This window comes from Orbilia oligospora (assembly GCF_000225545.1).
Source record: "Orbilia oligospora ATCC 24927 unplaced genomic scaffold scaffold00004, whole genome shotgun sequence".
In the NCBI taxonomy this organism is placed as follows: domain Eukaryota; kingdom Fungi; phylum Ascomycota; class Orbiliomycetes; order Orbiliales; family Orbiliaceae; genus Orbilia; species Orbilia oligospora.
Window position 1 is genome coordinate 534,715 of NW_011645561.1, and position 20,224 is coordinate 554,938.

Consider the following 20,224-nt stretch of genomic DNA (forward strand, 5'->3'; position numbering starts at 1 on the left):
TGGGTGAATCCCTTTGGGAGATTGGGATGCATGTCCCTCCCCACAGCCCACAAACGGGAGTACTTTCGTGGGGTCCGCCCCTTGAAGTCTATTCCTCGTGGACCCTGGGAAATGACCTCCACTTTCCGCAAGTACGGACCCTAGTCTATACGGACCCTTGTTCTTAATATGCTGAAGTGCTGTTAGCTTGCACAGCGATGATAGATAGTTCCTAGATTATAAACTAACTAGTCCCTAGAGCGGAACGAGTTGGAGGGAGCTGTCGCACTTGGGTTTGCTGCTCCCTTCGGCATAGAGTGCTTGGGCCGGAAGGCGGCAGGGTTTATGTAGAGGGTTTGAAAAGTCACTACGAACAATGACGGCTGTGGGGACTGGCATTATCTAATACCCGAGTCCTAGGCCCTCAGATTATCTGCTGGGCCATGTAGAAATATAGAGAGTTGAGAGGAAATCAAGATGATATTTACTTTACCTCTGTTGGTGGAAACTCTTCAGATTCTGTTCCTAGAGATGGTACAAAGATAGATATTCCATACAATTAAAATTAAGGCTACAACTATGTACCCCCCAACCGTAGCGAGTCGTCCACCAACGACTCTTTTACACCTATATATAGTACCTATCCTCACCGATATTTAGCAAAAGTGTGCACGCCAAGTATCCATGAAATGGCCTACCAAGCACCATATACACTTCCATAGCTAGATCTTCACAGCTGTAAGAATAAGGATCCCCTGTTGTATTTCCAACCCAAAAAGCGTTGTCGCAAAAAAACATCCCCAATCGCTTATTCTCAGAGCCTCAAAAAAAACTTAAGTCGATTGACCAACCTCCAGGCCCGCCCCACCGCCCCACCAACCATCTCGTGGCCCAGCCAAGTCTCGCCCCACGCATATATAGTACACAAACCTTCAACCATAAAACCCTCCCTACATAATCCCTCCGATCTCCAGACCACACGACCCACCATTCCCTCACTAATCAACCCTCCAAAAAAAATAAAAAAATAAAAATGGACGCTTACAACCCCCTCCCACCACTAACCAACGTCCCACGCTCACCCACGCCCAGCAACGGCGAAGCCAGCGGTACAAATACCCCGGACTATGCAGCCCAAATCGCATATTGGACTGCAATACCTTCCACGGTCTCCGGGATGTTAGGAGGATATCCACAAGTTTCACGAGTGGATTTACAAACGTCGAGTAATTTCTTGGCGAAGTTGAAACCGTCGATGGGGGTTCCTGTTGATGGGGTTAGGAGGGGGGTGGATTGTGGGGCTGGGTGAGTATGTTTTCTTTCTTTTATTTATTTCTTTCTTTCTTTCTTTTTTTTTTTTGGATGAAAGAGGACTGACGGGTTTGATGGAGATGATAGAATCGGTCGAATTACAAAAGGACTTTTGTTAAAACATATGGATGTGGTGGATATCGTAGAACCGGTTTCGAAGTTTACAGAAGAACTACTGTTATCGACAGATCTACCCACCACCGGTGGTAAAATCGGTGATGTATTCAACGTCGGTCTGGAATCATGGGAACCAGAGGAAGGTAGATACTGGTGTATCTGGCAGTATGTCCCCCTTCATAACCCCTCCCTCCCAAAAGAATAAGTACAAACTAACAAACTATATTTACTCCCACAGCCAATGGTGTCTCAACCACCTAACAGACGCCGATTTAATCTCCTACCTCCTCCGCTGTTCAAAAGCCCTAACACCGGGCGGTCTAATCTTCGTGAAAGAAAACAATTCGAACAACTTCGAAGACGTATTCGATGCAGAGGATAGTAGCGTTACGAGGACCGATGAGAATTTTAGAAGAATCTTTGGAGAGGCAGGGTTGGTTGTGGTTAAGAGTGAGTTGCAGAGAGGGTTTCCGGAGAGGTTACATTTGTTCCCTGTGAGGACGTATGCGCTTAGGCCGGTGCATGTGCCGGCTGTGGTGAAGGAGGTGGAGGGGTAGTGGATCTTTCTTTTTGATGGTTAATTGGGATGAGTATTGTGAGGGAGGTTATATATGGGAGATCTAGAGGGGAGATTGTGGAGAGTAACGGTATGAAGGTACTTTTTTCAGATGTTGCAAACTGGTGTTTGGACTTTCTTTCTTTCTTTCTTTTTCATATGGGGCATCATGGCGTTTGTGAACAATCCTTTTCTGTTTTTTTTTTGTCAAAAATTTGCGAGATATACACATACATTCCAGGCGCACTCAGTCAGTCAGTCAATAGAGAATATAGATGCAAATACAATTGATACGATCCTTATTTTTTTTTTTTTTTTTTTAACCCAGCCAAGCCAAAGATTTGAATATGGTACAAGATATCTTCCGTGAAGGTAATAGAATGGAAACCATGCATGAGCCAATAAGAATCATAATTAATATTAATAAAACAAATACATTAGCCCAAAAAAAATAAAAGCTGTTGATAAAGCTAACAAGTCTATATGGAATCGATTCGATCGGTCGAAGTTAAACTTTAAAAGAATAAAAGCCGCAAAGCCGACTTTTGTCGATTATACGTAGCGCCATCCCAAATGCACCCATTTTTTCCCCGACCCCCCTACCAGCCCTGGAGCGAATAGTTCAACAAGGGCAAATAATAGTAAAAAAGAGGAAACTAGAACTAACCCGAAACCAAACTTAAAACGGGCTTCAAGGTTGCATCCATAAAGTTGATGAAAAAAGATGAAAAAAAAATCAAAAATTGTAGTGAACCTATGTGACCATCATGTTAGCTTAGTCACTATACCTCAGGTTATAGAAGACGGGGGTTAATTGGTTTGCATACCCAATCTTCAAATGGTCCGACTTCCATGTAAGATCCTCTACAATCGACCCATATACATCTCAATTCATCGATCATCCGATTCCACCCGCTACCCCTCGTACCAAGAATATGAGGTGCCTCAATCGCAAAGAACATCTGCAACATCCATTCTACATGACACACAAATATTAGCATTATATACCTTGGCAACCACTAGAAGGTGTTGAGAGAGAGTAAACATACTTATGGTCATATCCGTTCGATTTCCAAACTTATTCAACTGCTCCACGGGCCCACCATTAATTCTTGGAATATTACTCCAAATCCACGTCCAATTCGGGTTACTAGTAGTATTAGGACTGATCCATGCGTTTCCGATTTGTTTCGCTTCTTCTATAACCCCTATGTCTTCGGTGCTTATGAAACATGTCTTCTTGGTCATTATCATGTTCATGGCCGCATACTCCTCTGCCCGGTCCACATATTTTCTAAAGGGGATAAGTTCCATCTCGATACCCTTATCACCGTGTCGGACGTGCATGCTAAAACTACCATCTGGAAGCGGGAAGGGGACTTTAGCATCAACAAGTTCGCCTGTGGAGGAATGTGTAACTGCTGTATTCTGGGCTTCATCCAGACGGAGGGCTTTTAAACGTTCCAAAGCCGGACGATTCATTCGCATCATATATGCCGCAGCTTGTGAGCGCCACCAGTACTTCATAGCGTCTGGGTGCATCTCTGGGAAGTTGTTTTTGAGCATTTGTCCGAACAGTGGGGGTACGGCGGCAGCCGACATGTTGATGTGAAGGGGGATTCTCCAGTAACTTTCGAGTTTGAGATGGTTATCTTCCGTGAGATGGTGGGTACTGCTACAGCTGCTGAGGGGTAGGAAGATGCAGTCGAGAGATCTGATACCGCTTGCTTGGCAGTCCGGTTCTAGGAAGTTTTGACCCGGCGAGACTTCGTCATCGTAGATTAGGATACGGCCGTGACGCATGGCGAGGCCGAGGACCCAGCCTGTGCCGTGGACGACGGTGCCTAGGCCATTGATATCTCTGTTATGGTGGAGGACGAGGAATTTTCGGTTTTTGCAGTCGGAAGGGTCGGGGTGTTGCCAGTTGTAGATGTATTCTTGGGCGAATTTGGTGAATGGTGGCATGGCCTGTCATTCTTATCAGTACCTGTATCGATTTCATCAAAGCAGTTATTGTAATTTGGAGGAAGCATTGACATACCGCATCATCCTGATCTTTAATAAACTGCAACCATTCATCCGCTCCATTAAGATCATACATCCTCCTTAATCTATCCTGTCTCGAACTCTTGGTTTGCATTTCTCCCAAGATCTTCTGATCATTCGGTGTTAAGAGTTCATTGTAATCCTCAACCAACCCAGCATATCGTTCGAACCGGCGACTAATACTCGACGTTGCCGTCGCCGTCGTTCGGACTTCTTCAGAAGGTTTCCCCGTAACAATCCGATCTTGAGTTACCGTCTTAGTCTCAACTTCCTTAACCGTAACAGTTACATAGATTTTATTATTATCTTTGCCTTGCTGTCCTTTCTTCCCATCTCCGACCGCTAGATCAGAACCCAGGCCTAAATCATCCGGGTCCATTCCATCTATGTCATCACTACTTCCCTTCGGTTTTGAAGAGGAAGGGGGGGATGGAGGAGAGGGAGGAGGAGGAGCATTGGCATTGTAGTCATGCTTGTGACTTGTATCGTGGATTGGTGGGACATATCCTTGAATGTAATCTCCATGAGCATCGATAATGTGACCGGAACCGGAACCTGAGAGTTTACCTATGGTAGAGTCGCTTACGATACCGTGGTGGGAGAAACGCCAGGCGCTGAAGCAGAGGAAGGCGAAGACGATGGCTAGGATGCCGAGACGGCTTTTTTATTTATTTAAGTCAGTTTTTATGTTCTTTCCTTCTTTTCTCTCTATTTTAATTTTTTATGATGAGGTAGGTAGTAGGAATTAAGATTCACGAGCTAGCTTACCCAAATTGTGGCGGCATGGATGCGACAATGATGGTGGTGGTGATGATGATGATACAGTTGAGCTGTCGATACAGGAGTAGTTCCTCGAGTATCTCAACATGTATATGTGTTGAATGTGAGGAAGGAAGGAAGGAGAAAAATCAATAAATTCCGAAAAGATGGTCCAGGGGTAATTCGAATTTTTGATTATAATCCGCGCAAGACTTCTTAGCAGCAGCCAGTATACGTAAGTAAATAAGCTAAATAAGCTAAGTATGGAATTAATATTAGCGTCGGTCCAAGTGCTAGTGGAGACAAGTTGTTCTTGGATGCATGGATTGCATTGAAGTTGGGAAATGCCAATTAATTTGGGTATCAAGTTTCTTCGATCCAAACAGCTTAACAAACTTAACAAATGTCAAGTCGAAGTTGGTTAATTATAAAGCAAGGGGGTGATATCTATCAATGCCAATCCAATCCAACGTTAACTAACATGCAATGGAACACGTATTACCTTTGTTATACTGTGTAAGTATATATAATTAATTCAGTTAAGAAAAGTAATGATATGCCAATTCTGAAACTTCGGTTTTTCTGACTCCACTAATATAACAGTAATTTCGATTCAACCAAAAGTGTAAGTATCCAATTGTCGAATTCTCGATCGAAGTTCATCCGGAGATTTGAAAAATTTAAGCTTCGGGGTATGTTTGTGATTGAAGCCGAAGCCGTGGTCCGGTCTAAACCTGCATGACTCGCGTATTAATTCGCGTACAGCCGTGACCAGTACCTCTCGTGTGCTTGCTTGCTTGCTTGCAACAATGCAGCGCCTGGTCTTGAGGCGAGCTTATTGGCCCTAGCGAATCCGAATCCGAATCTGCAGGTTTGAACGTATGACGCAACGGAACGGAACGCCAGCGATCCCGAGCTCGACGATTCGATTCGATTCGATTCGATCGAAAGGATATATATCGATGTCACCACCGCACCGTGAATGGAATGTTGGAGATAGTTAGTAAGTTGTATGTAAGAGAAAAAGAAAGGGACAGACAGCAAGAGGGGAAAGGAGTATTTCAGCGACAGTTATCGGAGCAATTGCCATGCAAAAGAGGATATCTCCGTGGTCGCACGTGGGTCGTTCAACGTCTGACTGGCCGAACTTCCGTTCTTGTCGCCGTGGCTGTGGTATTTTGGTGTACCAACACATTTTATATTTGTAAATATAATTGGATAGATACGAGACCGCTGGGATGCACTTTGGGATGGATTCGGTGTGTTTGAATAATAATGTATGTAATGAGAACCCCGTGGTTATTCGAGTAGAGTTCATAGTCGTGTGTATCTGTATATATGTTAGTTCTAGTTCTGGAAGAATGCCTCCAAATAATGAGCATCAACTTCGAGTACCAAAGTGAATAGGTTCGGTTGAAGTAGCTTCGTCAAGGAGTGAAGTCCTCTTACACTTTCTCTAGAATAGATCAATAACCATTTGAGAGATTAATCGAGTCGTCGTATATAATACCTATAATATTAGCTTAGGCGTCTAGCGGTCTTGAAATCAGAGCTGGCATTGGTATTAATCGTGCTGTGCGTACCGTATGATTACAAAGTGATGCTGTCGGTGGGAGAATGGCGGAAGACGTAGACGGCGACGACGTCCTCAGTTCTCTCTATCCCTTCTTTCTTCCTTCCTTCCTCCCTCTTCACCAACCCTCTCCACAAACCTATCGCACCTCACCAACATCAACATCATCATTGAACCTCCCCATCAATCACCACCCTCATCAACTTTACTCCCTCAATCAAAAGTCTTATCAACCTTTCATCTTCAAAGAAGAAAAAAGCTAATCAAAATGTCTTCTGGTCATGATATCAAGTACGCTCGTGAAATGACTTCCTCCCATCCTTCTTTCAAGGTTTGGCAAAAAAACGCCGACGGCATCCGCTCGACCTTGGTCAAGTATGGCGTCGAGTTTTCCTTCATCTACGCCCGCATCATCAATGATGAACAGATTCCTGGAGTCATCATCCATCTCAAAAAGGGTGGAACCGGTCAGGCTTCAGCTAACCTTAGCAATCTCACTGCTGAATTGAGACGCGGGTTGATTCCTGACGATGCTTTCCCTATCTTGGATATTCAAGGTTGATGGGGTTTGTTTAGTATGGTAAGTTACTTATATAATGTCATTTTAGTTGCTAGTCAAGTCGTGTTAGGGATATACTAATGATTACTGGTATATCAAAGACATCATACTATTATCGTTAATACTGGATGCGACACTCTTCCATCTACTTATGAATCACATGGCATGGGATCCGGTTTTTGAACAGGAGAGCAAAAGGTATATATATACACCACCCATCCACCCCTTCATAACATCACTAACACCCACGATGTCATAATCCACAGGTCTCAATTCTATTAAGATCAAATAGCATCAACTGGATTCAAGAACCTTTAGCATTTTCTTATCTACACATCCAAAAACACCCCAGAACAAGCTAAACCCCAATCCTCAATACTAAAATCCCATTCTCATACTCTCTTCCCGTATCAACGGTCCCGTGTAACAAAATCAAAAACCGTAATCGTGTAACAATAAACCCAATGCGTAGCATCACAGCGTAGTCGTGTCACAATGCAATCTCGACCTCACCTAACCCACCCCCAAACCACCTTCCCACCCTTCCAAATCCACGTTCCCAAAATCACCACCCCTTTCCAAATCCACGAAAATACCGCACCAATGGCCCCAAAAACCTTCTTCACCAATCTCCCAGCTTTATCCCACATCTGTCTCGAAGCCTGTGTTTGAAACCCACAACAAGCCGCCAACCATTGCAATCCCATAATCCCAAATACCCCCCCGAATATCAAACTGAGCGGAATAATAACCCCCAAATTCGAGTTCCTAGCTCGTTTGCTATTCAACGCGTTTTGCCAGTTTGTATATTCCTTCCCCTGGAAATCGTCGACTAGGATTTCCTGCGGATATGCAGCCGGACTGTTTTTATACTCCGGAGTATCGCTTCTGATACCCAATACCTCCACCATATTATTATTATTATTCGTATTAGTATTATTATTAGCATTACTAGTATTATTACCATTACCATCAACGTCCCGATCCCCATCAAACGCACAAGATTGATAAATCCACTTGCCAGTAAACGTCGGTAAACTCCCGATATAAGTGAGAATATCCCCGCCACACCGGTCTTTAATACACTCCGCCGTATTTCCGGGTAGGTAAGTAAGCTGACAAGCACAGTTTAATGAGTGATCAGGACATCCTAGATGGGACGTCATAGCTTTCGCGCAGTTTCTGGCGCATCCGGGGAGTTTGAGGTATGGGAGCGTTTTGTTGGGGATTATTCCCATCGTGGAGGTACAGAGGGCTGTATACCATGTTTTTAGCTCTGTATAACAGGTATCTGGAGCGGTGGGGTCGTAGGGGAGACAGATGAGGGGGCGGGGAAGGTTGCAGAAGCAGGATGGGAGAATGCTGGATGAGGATGGACAGAGGTTTTGAGGGGTCCAGGTGTATGGTGAGTCTTTGTCTTCGAGACAATAAGGGCGAGCACAAGAGGGAGCGGTGGAGAAGTCGATTGCGGTATCATTGATGGCGGATACCTCCCGGACGACTAGATTGAGGAAAAAGAGGAGAAGGAAGAGAGGGATGTGAAAATGCGTTGGTATTTGTTGCATTTTAGAAGGCTGGGATGATGATGCGGAAGTTGAGTTTGGAGATGATATGAGTTCGAAAGGGATGACTGTCCGGGATGAAGCTATGAGATTGAAGGAGTAGGATATTCCATCGTCAGAGTTGGTAGATGGTGTTCTTGAGTTAATTGTAATCGTGGGGGGTCTTCAATAGCTGATATTAGAAGACCACTGTCGTCCACAGCAGCTGCAGTCTCATATGCGTATGTATGTGTAGTGAAGTATACGAACAATGAGAACAAAGTTGAAGACCCCTCGCGGATCCCTAATTCTATTTAAACCTCCAAAAACCGAAGGATCAAGATTTAGATCCCATGAATATTTATAAATATTAATATTAATACTAATATAAATATAAATATAGATAGGCTCAGGCTGCCGATATCTCGCCCATGTCAATTGCTATAATATATCGTTATGCACAGGCCAAGTCCTGCGGCTCAAACGTCAAGAGAAAGACTTTCAGCCTTAGTTAGCCCGCATTTCCCATCCCTTCTCTCATCCCGAAACCTCAATTGATCACCCCAATTCAAACAAACAAACTAAACCCGCCCGAAACCCGATTCGACGAGCCGAAAAAAAATATTAAAAAAATTAAAAATAAAAAAATAAAATAAAAATAAAACTAAAAAAGATGAACTATCCACTTCACCACATCTACAACCCCGTCTCGCCTTCAATCCCCGCCATGGCGTCCACTCCCACAAACCGCCGTCCCGGTCCTCCTCTCCCAAGACCAGTCTTCCAGAACCCCGGGAAACCTGCCAGTACGATTCCCATTCCAACGACACCGGAGGAGTTGCCCGCGAAGTATAAGGCTGCCCATACAAGGTACTTATTTCGATGTCTTACAATATTGCATACATACATACACTAGTTTAAAACATATGCTAATGATGTTTTTATTTTATAGGGTCAAACTAATCATCATCGCTCTGCCCATCGCCATCGTCAGCAGTTACATGCTCTATAAACGAGGTAAAACATTTATATCCCTCATACACGCAAGGAAAAAAAAAAAAAGAAGACACACTGACAAAACTATATAAAACATAGTCTACCTGGGCGAACAACCCCGCGCAAAACCCATCCCGGACAGCGAAAGACGAAGAACGATCAGAGAAATCAATAACTAATTCTCTTTATTTAACTTAAAAAAAAGTTATTATCAAAAATTAAAAATCAGAATGAAATAAAAAAAAATTAAGAAAAATATTTCCCGCCAAGATAATCTCGCAATCTGGGAAAAAATTACCGATACCTCAATCCGTACTCCATATCGATAACGCAAAATCCCAACATGACTATAACCAGTTAGCCAGTCCCAACATCGTCCTAGCCATATATGCACACCAGACATCATATCAGACGACCTGTCAAAAGGCAAGGCAAGGCAAAGGGAAAAAGGATCGATCTCGGGTACACGTAGTATAGCGGGTACGGACATATTGCATCGCTTACATCTACCTGATCCAACAATCCACTCCGTCATCAACCGGTCTCATTAGCTTTTTTTTTTTTTGAGCGCCGCGCGCCAGACGGAAGGTTCTAATTTAGGAGTGCGCCGAATATCGAGGGGGTTGGAGGAAGGAACAGTCGTTCAGGTGCTTATTTATTTATAATTACATTCTTTGTATACTCTTTATCAGTTTCTGAGAAACTTCATTTAATGTATTAACGGCCATATCTAAAAGCGATTCTTGCAGCAGCTTACTGAATTCTTGAATTTGAAATGTCAAGCCATTTTTTTGTTATTTTAATTCTTCCGTAACCTTTCATTCCCGCGACTATACTATGTGACCTTTTGAGAAGCAAACGAGGTGCGGAATGATGGTAGATAAACACGAAAAAAAAAAAAGAGAAGAGGCAGTATATAATTACACTGTTGTACCTTCAATAGTAAACATGTAACGATCAAATACACTCTGGTAGAAGCTCGACTAGCTAAAGGTTTCGTGTATACACAAATGGAAAGGAGGAAAGTTGGTTGGTGGTGATCGGTGTCGCTTCGACGCTTTAAATGGCTATATATAAATGTACTTATATATATATATGAAATAACTACAAGGAAAAAACCCCTAAGAATACCGGCTATAATGACCATAGAAATGAAGAAAACGAAAAGAAAAAAACTATTCAAAGAAAGGGTGTGTAGTACCTTGCGAAGAAGGCAAAGAACGAAAGGAGGGAGTTTGCTGAGAGAACAAAGGAAGTCTAAGATACTAAGGAAAGTTTCTTTTTCTTTTCTACGACTGGAGAGCCGTCCTGTGGTCACTCAAATCTGGCGCAGTTTCATGATACTCATCGTTTGGTCCATTATCCTCGAAGGTCGGTGGGTGATCATTGTCCACGCTAGCATTGCTGGCTTGGTCATCATCTGTTTTTCTCGACGATTTCTGGGATCCACCAACTCTCTTTGGAGAGGACCCCGGCGCTGGTGGCGACACTAATCTCTTCTCGACGACTTTCGAGGCACTGCTCGCTGTAGGTCTCGAAAGGCGAGCTAGGAAACCTGGATCAATATGTGTCGACTTGGGACGGATGGTCGACTCCGAAGCCATAGAGGCCCGGGATTGTGTCCGAACTCGGTGTTCTGCACGGGTTGGGGAGACGGATGGGGATTTGGTATGCGCAATTCGTGAATTTGGACGATTAGTAGCTTGCGCTGTTAGCCGGCTGGGTGTTTTAGCACGGCTTGTAGATTTATTTGTTGGTGCAGCGAGCTTTGAAGTAGACGAAGAAGTAGAAGATAATGAAGAAGTTCCATGAAGAGAAGGGCGGCCGTGAATAGGAATACTAGAAGGCTTGGTGGCAGTCTTCGTAACACCAAGGGAGAGTCGATTTGACCTCGGCTTTGGTATGGCTGTAGAGGATTCGCCTTCTGTAGAAGGGCGAGCATCGGTTGCCGTGGCATCTTCAGTCGATGGTTTTGGTGTGCTCTCAGAATGTGTCTTCGTTGCCCCTGGAGCTGGAGATCTCGGCCTTGTAACCTTGGCAGGAGAGGATAGACTGGGTTGCTTAGTATGTCCCCTTGTAGTCGTAGGTTTCGGTGCGCTTGAGGTAGTTGACTTTGGTTTCGGAACGCTGGAAGTCGCAGTAGTAGTCGTCTTGGGAGCGATGGGAGCCTTTGTAATAGGGACCCTGGTAACTGGCTTTGTTTCCGCTGGCTTGTGGACTGGTTTTCTATCGGCGGGTTTAGTGCCGTGGACAGGTACCCTAGAGGAACCGGATGGCCTTGCAATATGGGATGGCTTTTTGGTGGCAGCGTGTGCATTAACCGGTGTCGGTGGCACAACGTTGACCGGGATAGAAGGCTCAGCTGGCGCCTCAATGACTTGTTCAACAACTTCAGGCTCTGGTTCGTGAGACGGCTCCTTAGGAGCCTCTAAGGCGGGCTCTTCAGTGACGGCTGCAGCTTCCTCTGTTGAGACTGGTTCCGGGGCCTTTTCGACTACTGGCACCTCAGCGGCGGGTTCTTCAACAGCTGGTTCCTCTACAACCGGTTCCTCGACAACCGATTTCTCAACAGCCGGTTCCTCGACGGCTGGCTCTTCAACAGCTGGCTCTTCAACAGCCAATTCCTCTACAATCTCCTGCTTTGCCTCCTCTGGAATAGTCTCTGGTTCTACAACAGGTTCTTTGGGCTCCTCGGCCTGTGGCTCGGGTTGAGCCTCTGGGGCAACTGGAGCCTCATCTTTCCCGGCTAATTCCACTGTCTCTGGAGCGGGCGTGGGTTCTTCAACGGGAGCGGGCGCTGATACTGGTTCTATTCAATAACATATGTCAATATCCTATCGTGAGGAATGGAGTGCGGTCTGGATAAGTTTCCCTTACCATCGATAGGGTTTTCTTTGGCCGAAGCCTCTGGTGCAGGCTCTTCTTTAGCCAAGTCTTCGACATCAGGAACAACATCCTTCTGTTCCAAAGCGACCTCAGCGACGGGTGGTTCTGGCTCCTTCGTAACCTCAGGCAAGCTCTCGGGGGCCGGCTCTTCTTTCTTAAGGTCTACCACAACTTCTTCTACCTTATCCTCTACTTTCTCTTCAGCCTTTTCTTCAATCTTTTCTTCGGCCTTTTCTTCAGCCTTTTCTTCGACAGCTGGCTTGGATTCTTCCTTTGCCGGCTCTTCGGGTTTGGCTTCTTCCTTCTCTACCTTGTCCTTTCCGTTAACTTCAGCAGGCTTCTCCACCTTTGGAAACTCCGCTACCTTGGGAGTCTCGGTCTTGGGGAACTCGGCCTTTTTAGGTGTACCGTCTGCTAACGGTCCACCAAAGGCAAACCTGGTAGGTGTACCGGGTCCCTTGATGGGCGATGCCTCTCCGTTCTCGGTCTTTCGAAGGCCAACTACTCCGCTCTGATCTGTTACGGCGACAAAGTTTGTTTTGACCCTTCCAATGGGTTTCGGCTTGAACGCTGGCTCAGGGGTCGCGGAGGCAGAGCTCGAGCCCGCACTCGGCGAGCCTCCGCCGCCTCCACCTCCTTGCTCGAACTTGGCCAGCAGGGCACTGAGGCCTCCGCCTCTCTTTGGAGGCCCGCCAGGCGTCTTCGGAGGATCGGTTGCAGACATGGTCTTCTGAGCTGCTACCAGGTAATCTTGGATATAGGTTGTTGAATATAGTAAGGAACCCCTCCTGGCGGGTGGCTGCAGAAGGTGTTGCGTGTTGTCCGAGTTGAGGGGTTGCGGTGGTGCAAATGCACTCGAACCGTCGGTCGGAGAAACCTCCTGCTGGTCAAAGGCCGGGAATCTAAAAAAACACGAATCGACAGAGATGGATGTGAGCTAAACTGGTCGACGTAACTCTATCAAACGAGGTTGGGTGTCTATGATTTTTTCTTGGGGGGAAGCTACGAAAAGGGAGCGAAACGAATGGGGGCGTGGGAGGAAAGAGAATGGGACCAAGGGCATTACCGACCCTATTTTGGCAGCTTTGAAAAGGAACGGTTTCAATCAGACAGGTTGTTCAAGCTATAGTGCCTTAGTGCTATAGCTTCCCTAGCTATTGCTCACGGCGAGCAGAAGCACCGCCAGCCGTTGGAACAACAGCCACTTCGATGGCTGGATCAGGAAGGAGGAACAGTGACAGCCAGCCTCAGGTTAGATGCTTCGAGACGCTTGTCCCATGCGTATGGGACAGTAATCTTTAGAGAACAGGAAAAAAAAAAGAAGGTTCGGAGATGCAATGCAGCGGTTTGCTAGGTTATATTATGTCGGATATCAGCTGCTTCACTGATTTTGCTGCTGATTGAGCGATAGAACGAACGATGGTGGGAGATGCTGCCGGCCGGTGCTGCTGCTCTCCCTTGTCGAGCTTCACCCCTTTTCGTCTAGCGCCGCTGATGTGTGATGCCCTCGGCTATATAGGTGTGGGGCAGCAGAGCTCGATATGTCCAACAGTGTGGTGGTAGTGGGAGTGTGGTTGGGAGCGATGAGATATGGATACGCTGTGATGTTGGTGATGGTGTTTTGAAAAGAAGAGGAATTACATCGGGGGGAAGAGGGGAGGGGGGAGACTTATGAGGGGGAGGAAGACTATATGGAAGAAAGCCGCCCAGGTTTAATTCATGCGCTTGCTCTTACTCCTCGCAACCACATCCACCATCTCCATTCAATCCAAGTCATGTCAGGTCAAGTCAAGTCAAGTCAACCATCCATCCTTCCCCCATACATCCCATGGCATGGCATGGCTGCAATACAATATGCAATGCAATCTAGTCCAAACCACACCAAACCACCTCCGTCCGTCGCAGCCTCGGTCAGCCAAGAGAGACCCAATCACGGGGCCAATCAGTTCAATTCAATTGATGATTGATGAAATTCAATCAATCAATCAATCGAAATCAATCTCTCATCATCCATTCTTAACAGAGTGGCCTGCTGCTGTTGCCATGCGGTCTCACTTCAGAAAAGGGCGTCTTCGGCCGCCGTAATTTCATTTGGCAATTTCGGCTCTCCATCCCACAGGGCGAATCTGGCTCCGAGACTACCACTAGGTAATAAAAAGAGCTAGAGCCGGGGAAAGGCTTTGAAGGCGACGTTAATTACATTGCGATGTTATTGACAGCGGGGGGCACCCATAATGCCTCCAAATTGTGGTCAAAATTGTGCATGCGTCAGTCGCATACATATGCGCATGTTGCTCGACGAAGCTTCCGCGACGAACATCTTGACTGAATTAATCCTGGCCTACCGGAACAGGCTACTCAGTCCAGAGCTAACTCGCCCAAACGCTCCAAATCGGGAGACTTGTGTTTTGTCTGATTGGTTAGCGATATTCTAGAACCCTGTGCCCACACCACGGAGTACTGCATGCCAGACATGACATGAACATCAACCAAAACTCCTAACTCGAGAGGCGTTGCAATTAGATAGTCTCACAGGCATCAAAATACGTCTTTAAAAAGTGGGGTTGTTTACCCCTCTTTCGTCCATTTTCCTAGAATACAGTTAAACGTACAAGGCAGATCCGAATACTTATACACAGAGCAACTTTTCGCTTTCACAAATGCTTCTACACAGAGCAACCTTTCACAAATCACCACGAATAGAAGAGCGGAAGAAGAATACAAAATGAATGCAATACCACCCATTCTCGCCCTTCCTAATGAAATTCTCGCTAAAATCTTCGGTGACAACGACCTGTCCGATGTGGACATTAGCAGGTCCATCCAAGTCTGCAAGCTATTCAAGGAAAATATTCAAAAATTCGTTGGCCAAAAACTTACGTTCGCCGTTGATGATATTTCCCACTCAGGATGGAGGTTCGCTCGGTGCCTCCTCAGGAACCCAGAAATTGGCGAACACTTCGCGAACATGACGGTAGAATGGCATCGAAGGAATTGGTCGGATTGGAAAATTGACAAAGAACATTGGACAAAAGACTGGGCCTGGACAGGACTAGAGAGGGAGAAGATCTCGGCCCTTTGCAAAAAGTGGGACATCAATGAAAAAACAAAATCAATTATTTTAGGTGGCAAGAATTCCGAAGCGCTGTTGCCTTTACTTCTCTGCTTGACCCCGAACCTGAAATCCCTCGATTTGGGCGAGGTTGATCTCTCACTAGTGGATTTGGGCACACAAGCGTACAGACCTGGAGGCGAAACATACTCAAGCGCACTAAAGCTTCTAAGTTGTGAGTTCGATGAAGATGGCGATGACGATGACGATGACAGAGACTACCATAGACGCAACTACAACTATAGAGTTCAAACGGCATATTACAATTGTCTAAGCAGTTACCAACCGCTTGACCACTCCTTATTCTTTTTTGATAATCTTCGATACAAAGCCAATGGGGATATAGTGGGCCCAAAAACACTGCTTCCTGGTCTCGCAAACCTCGAGTTTTTCAAAATTGCAGGCCCAAAGAACCATAAGAGCTCTGACGAGCTGTCGCTCCACCAGTCGGAGTGTTTTCTAATCCTCCTGCTACCGCGGATTCAATCCGTTGAAATCCTCTCTACATTTTCACATTGGGATTCGCATGAACCACTTAGCGACGGACCGTCAACGTTAAAGCGACTAACCTTCATACGCGGATTTGACGACCGGTGGGGCCCTGAACGTGTCGCCTTCTTTGAAAAAATGTCTAAGATCACTAGTAACTTGGAAAGACTCTATATAAATGCCACTTTCTCTATGTTCGATGGGGACCCTGCTCGATTTTTTGAACCTATAGCTAGGGTGTTTTTACAAAATATCAAGTGTTTGGAATCCTCCAACATCTTAGTAAATGGCGGAGGGTTCAACGAAATGGGGGAATGGAATTTCTATGAGGAGCGGCGTCGGGAGGTGGCTCGAAAACAGAAAGCCTTCGAGTTAATCCGGGGTAAGCTCCAAACCTTGAAAGTATGTAATCCTATTTAGAATATCTTTCCCAATTGGAAGAAACCACTGATCATTTTCTGGCCGAAGCAGCCGCCACCAATCGTAGTCACCAGCAACAAAATAATTCCCAATGTTCTCAAGCATCTTAATCGCAGCGGCGTATTCAACCTCATGTTATCGTGCAAAGCACTCTATGATATCTGCTACCCCGATCTGTGGGCCAGCCTTTGTTTTGGTGGAAGGTACGATCGCGAATATCCCCGGCCATCGGTTACTGCAGAAGCATCGCACCGCTTGGTAAAATCCTTCGAACTCTCCGGAGCTGGGGGCCTTGAGAACTTGGAACGGCTAGAACTCGGCCAAGGTTTCTATATTGCAGTAGATGATTCCGATCGGTCGCCAAATGAGATCCTATCCGCGCTGGCAAACCAAATTGAACTAGGAAACACACCGAAGCTCAGTCACCTATCCCTTGATTGGACGCTTATGGTTGCGAGGAGTAAGTTAAACTAGCTGTTACAAACGCCAGGCTGCCGAACTATGGTATGGTGGCGGGTAGATCGAAAATGTAATTGAAGCTCACAGAATATTAATAGTGCGGCCAAGGGTTGAAGATGAGTTCCATGATCCGGCAAGCCTCCGGTTCTACCGTACAATCAAAGAATACTCACAAAAAAAAACTCCGGAAGAGTTCAGACTAAGCCTAGTCTTCAATCTTCCCAGCCCCCCGAAAGTGGACCCTACCTCGTTACTAGATACCAGAAATCTAAAAGACCTCGAGGTCCTCTTACTGTGGGACGAGAACTTAGCCATGGCAACACTGGCTGCAAATTCATTAGTTGATATACTCTCCGGCTCGCCCAATCTGGAAAATGTGACTCTACGGACCTGGATTGGTGTGAGCTATCAGCCCAGGGGGGAAATCAAGAAGGGAGTAAAGCAGTTATGGGAGGCCCTCACAGGCCTACAAACTGTGATTGGAGGTCTTAAAAACCTGCGTTCTCTGTCTATCATAGATGCGCTCTCGATACACCCTTCCTTTCTCCTCACCCCACCACCTGCCTGCAGATCAGTTTCCTACAGAGGCAAGACGACGACGCTGTGGTGGGAACAGTTTGCAAATTTCCCCTTCAGCGGTATCGAGCGCATGACCTTAGAATGTACTGAACTAGATACCGCCGAAGGAAAGGCTATGAAACGAATAACCGGGCAGGAATGGACACCAGTGGAAAAACTTCTATTGGGCGACGTCAAAGTCTCGACCTTGAGATGGCTTAATATAAGTCCGCCATCAGGAGGCTTAGGCAAAGAAATCGGATACAAGGGTTATCCCAAAGATTTCATCAAATGCATGCTTAAAAAGAACATACAACTCTCGGACGAATGTTTACGACCACTAGCAAGTCAAATCGCAATATCGTATAGAGCGGAGCGCGCGAAGGTCATGGAAAACGTTTTTAGTATGCAGATGGCCAACCTAAAAACCCGACTCTGCGCCGCTCTCGATACATATGCGGAAGATACTGCTCTCCAAACTCTTCGAGAAACACGCTCTATTGGAGAAGAGTTCCAGTCTGAGATGAGGAATAAGCCTGTTGATATGCTTGTACAGCAGTTCGAGAATGAGCTGGGGCCGGAATTTATTGCTAAATGTACAGAAACTCTTAGAGTACAGCTGCGGGAAGGCAGGCCTCCATCATTTTCGAATCCACAAAGGGATCAGTACGATTCTGACGATAGCTACTGACCTAATTGCGACGCAAAGCTGTGGGTTGGGGGTTGAACACATGTTTTTACAAATGTAACGGCCGAGTAACTACTTGTTATGTAGTTCGGCTCATTCAAACTTACGGTTTCTCTACGGTCTATATCTAGAGCTTTGTCACAAGGGACTTTCGTCCTATGCTATCATGCTATGACGAAGGAAACTGAAGAATAAAACCCAAGAGTTAAAGTTGATCCCAACTATTAAACAACTGTCTCGCATGAGTTCGTAAAAAAAACCGGGAACCTTTTTATTATTATTTTCATTCCTCCCCAGATTCCCATTGTCACCGTTCCCCGAGTTAGAAGGTATAAGCATAAAGTCTTGCATGCCTCGCATGAGAAGCCGCCGTCCACAACCCACAGATGCGACAGCTGCATGTAGCATATTCATGCAACCTTAAACTTTCGGAAGCACCTTCCATAAATGGATTTCAAGACTTCGTGTTCGCGAAAGATTTGTTCGTTGAAAAAGTGGAGACTTTGGGATACTAAAAATGTTTTATGCGTATAGCGAAATATTCTGTTTTCTTGAATGACATGCAGATGCGAATGTCACCTTTGGAGGTGTCTTGAAGCGATCTTAGATGAGGCGGGGATTCTTCAGAATATTACAACACACCTCAACACTAATTTCGAAACCACCCGGGTGCACCCGCTGAGAGTGATAGAATTTAGACAGAGACACGAACCTTTTTACCTTCTTTTTGAATTCCGACGATAGTTAGTATTTGCCCTATTGTTTTGTATTCGTTTACATGGGTTCAAATAACAAGACTATATGATCGATTGTAAAATTATGTGTATTGGCAAAAATTTTGGATTTGAGGCCTTCATCGCGCCTAGTACTATCGTTCTACAAATAAATGCATCAAATGCCCTCATTCTCGCACCGAGCTTGTGTATAGTGATAAAATCCTAATACCCGCCTCATGGGTAACGTGGGAATTTACGATCTCAACTACCGGTACACCCCACACGTTGATCTGCTTAGATATAATACTCCATAGCGGAGCCCCCAATCCCCTAATATGAAATTCAAACTAGGCACGGTTCCGATAATCTTTGTCGTATTCACAACGATTAAACCCTCTATCGCACCCGACCCAGTCGGATTGGGCAAGCTCAAAATCCCGATTACCGATTATCGTAACTGGGTAACTGAGAACGCCGCAACCTTCAGCGATATCTACGATAAACTCCGAGAGTTCCTTCAGGCACGTAAAGAAACATGTGCGATCTCGACCGCTCCTGAATATGGCACAACCAATGCGAACCCTGACACCACCCTCAAACATTATCTCTCTGCTATTAAGTACTTACACGACGAAGTCGAGCTCGCCCTAGGAATCGCCAAAGGTCAACCACCTTCTACCGAAGATACGGTGTTAGTTACTCTGATGCGTAGTTTATACGACGGGGAAACATGGGAAGAGGCTATAGGCGTTGCAAACGTTCTTTACAACGTGATGAATATTGTTAACGAAGATATCCCGGACCTTAAAAGAATGGATGCTGGAATATCAAATTCTATTAAGCTACCATCGGAACCAACCGACTTACCTGGGCATTCTAAACAGGAAGTAGTATCACGCTTTTTCACAGACGCGCGATGGAGTCCAGCACATCCATACGGTACCGTTATCCTCGCAGATGCGGGGCAAAAAGATCGATGGATAGATACCTTTCAGACTATTCACAACAATCTCGACGCCGTGAGTAGCTTCATCTATCAATTTAGCAACGACGCCTTGGAGGATGGGATGGACAATCCGGCGTATGCGGAAGTTTTAAACACCAAAGCCTATAATCCTAGGTTTGGAATTGAAAATGCAAGGCCGTATACACTTATTAATTTATTTATGGATGTTAAAGGATGGTATGAATGCTGGGCGCAACCAGCAAGAGAAATTAGTGAGCTGAGTGAAGGGGTGACCCCGGTACCTGGATCCGAGGAGGAGGAAGTAGTAGGGAAAATGGCGGCAATGGGAATCAGTGGCAAGGGCGGATCCGAGGCGGCATAATATGCTTAATATTTCCTACAACAAAGCCAACTTAGGAATTATATCCGTTCTGTGAAGAGATTCGGGGACTTCCAAGCCTAGGGCACTTTGCCAGCTGGTCCTCATTCTCAAATGCTACTCTGTGTTGACCC

General features: G+C 45.6%; 8 protein-coding genes across 8 annotated transcripts; 5 read left to right on the forward strand and 3 right to left on the reverse strand.

The window, feature by feature from the left end:
- Positions 1 to 1,012: 1,012 nt before the first annotated feature.
- Positions 1,013 to 1,964, forward strand: AOL_s00004g159 (uncharacterized protein; the record flags this gene model as incomplete). Its single annotated transcript, XM_011118809.1, has 3 exons — positions 1,013 to 1,284; positions 1,378 to 1,572; positions 1,646 to 1,964. 3 exons carry the CDS (start codon positions 1,013 to 1,015, stop codon positions 1,962 to 1,964), a joined length of 786 nt encoding a protein of 261 aa, XP_011117111.1.
- Positions 1,965 to 2,699: 735 nt separating this feature from the next.
- Positions 2,700 to 4,794, reverse strand: AOL_s00004g160 (uncharacterized protein; the record flags this gene model as incomplete). Its single annotated transcript, XM_011118810.1, has 5 exons — positions 2,700 to 2,717; positions 2,791 to 2,939; positions 3,013 to 3,931; positions 4,005 to 4,668; positions 4,778 to 4,794. The coding sequence occupies 5 exons, from the start codon at positions 4,792 to 4,794 to the stop codon at positions 2,700 to 2,702; spliced, it is 1,767 nt and encodes a 588-aa protein (XP_011117112.1).
- A 1,815-nt stretch (positions 4,795 to 6,609) lies between these two features.
- AOL_s00004g161 (uncharacterized protein) lies at positions 6,610 to 6,903 on the forward strand (the record flags this gene model as incomplete). Its single annotated transcript, XM_011118811.1, has 1 exon — positions 6,610 to 6,903. One exon carries the CDS (start codon positions 6,610 to 6,612, stop codon positions 6,901 to 6,903), a length of 294 nt encoding a protein of 97 aa, XP_011117113.1.
- A 506-nt stretch (positions 6,904 to 7,409) lies between these two features.
- AOL_s00004g162 (uncharacterized protein) lies at positions 7,410 to 8,465 on the reverse strand (the record flags this gene model as incomplete). Its single annotated transcript, XM_011118812.1, has 1 exon — positions 7,410 to 8,465. The coding sequence occupies one exon, from the start codon at positions 8,463 to 8,465 to the stop codon at positions 7,410 to 7,412; it is 1,056 nt and encodes a 351-aa protein (XP_011117114.1).
- A 649-nt stretch (positions 8,466 to 9,114) lies between these two features.
- Positions 9,115 to 9,616, forward strand: AOL_s00004g163 (uncharacterized protein; the record flags this gene model as incomplete). The annotated part of the gene is made up of 3 exons (XM_011118813.1): positions 9,115 to 9,311; positions 9,394 to 9,458; positions 9,537 to 9,616. The coding sequence occupies 3 exons, from the start codon at positions 9,115 to 9,117 to the stop codon at positions 9,614 to 9,616; spliced, it is 342 nt and encodes a 113-aa protein (XP_011117115.1).
- A 1,110-nt stretch (positions 9,617 to 10,726) lies between these two features.
- AOL_s00004g164 (uncharacterized protein) lies at positions 10,727 to 13,047 on the reverse strand (the record flags this gene model as incomplete). Its single annotated transcript, XM_011118814.1, has 2 exons — positions 10,727 to 12,246; positions 12,315 to 13,047. The coding sequence occupies 2 exons, from the start codon at positions 13,045 to 13,047 to the stop codon at positions 10,727 to 10,729; spliced, it is 2,253 nt and encodes a 750-aa protein (XP_011117116.1).
- A 2,001-nt stretch (positions 13,048 to 15,048) lies between these two features.
- On the forward strand, positions 15,049 to 18,052 carry AOL_s00004g165 (uncharacterized protein; the record flags this gene model as incomplete). Its single annotated transcript, XM_011118815.1, has 3 exons — positions 15,049 to 16,326; positions 16,396 to 16,804; positions 16,902 to 18,052. 3 exons carry the CDS (start codon positions 15,049 to 15,051, stop codon positions 18,050 to 18,052), a joined length of 2,838 nt encoding a protein of 945 aa, XP_011117117.1.
- A 1,048-nt stretch (positions 18,053 to 19,100) lies between these two features.
- On the forward strand, positions 19,101 to 20,093 carry AOL_s00004g166 (uncharacterized protein; the record flags this gene model as incomplete). The annotated part of the gene is made up of 1 exon (XM_011118816.1): positions 19,101 to 20,093. The coding sequence occupies one exon, from the start codon at positions 19,101 to 19,103 to the stop codon at positions 20,091 to 20,093; it is 993 nt and encodes a 330-aa protein (XP_011117118.1).
- Between the last annotated feature and the right edge of the window lie 131 nt (positions 20,094 to 20,224).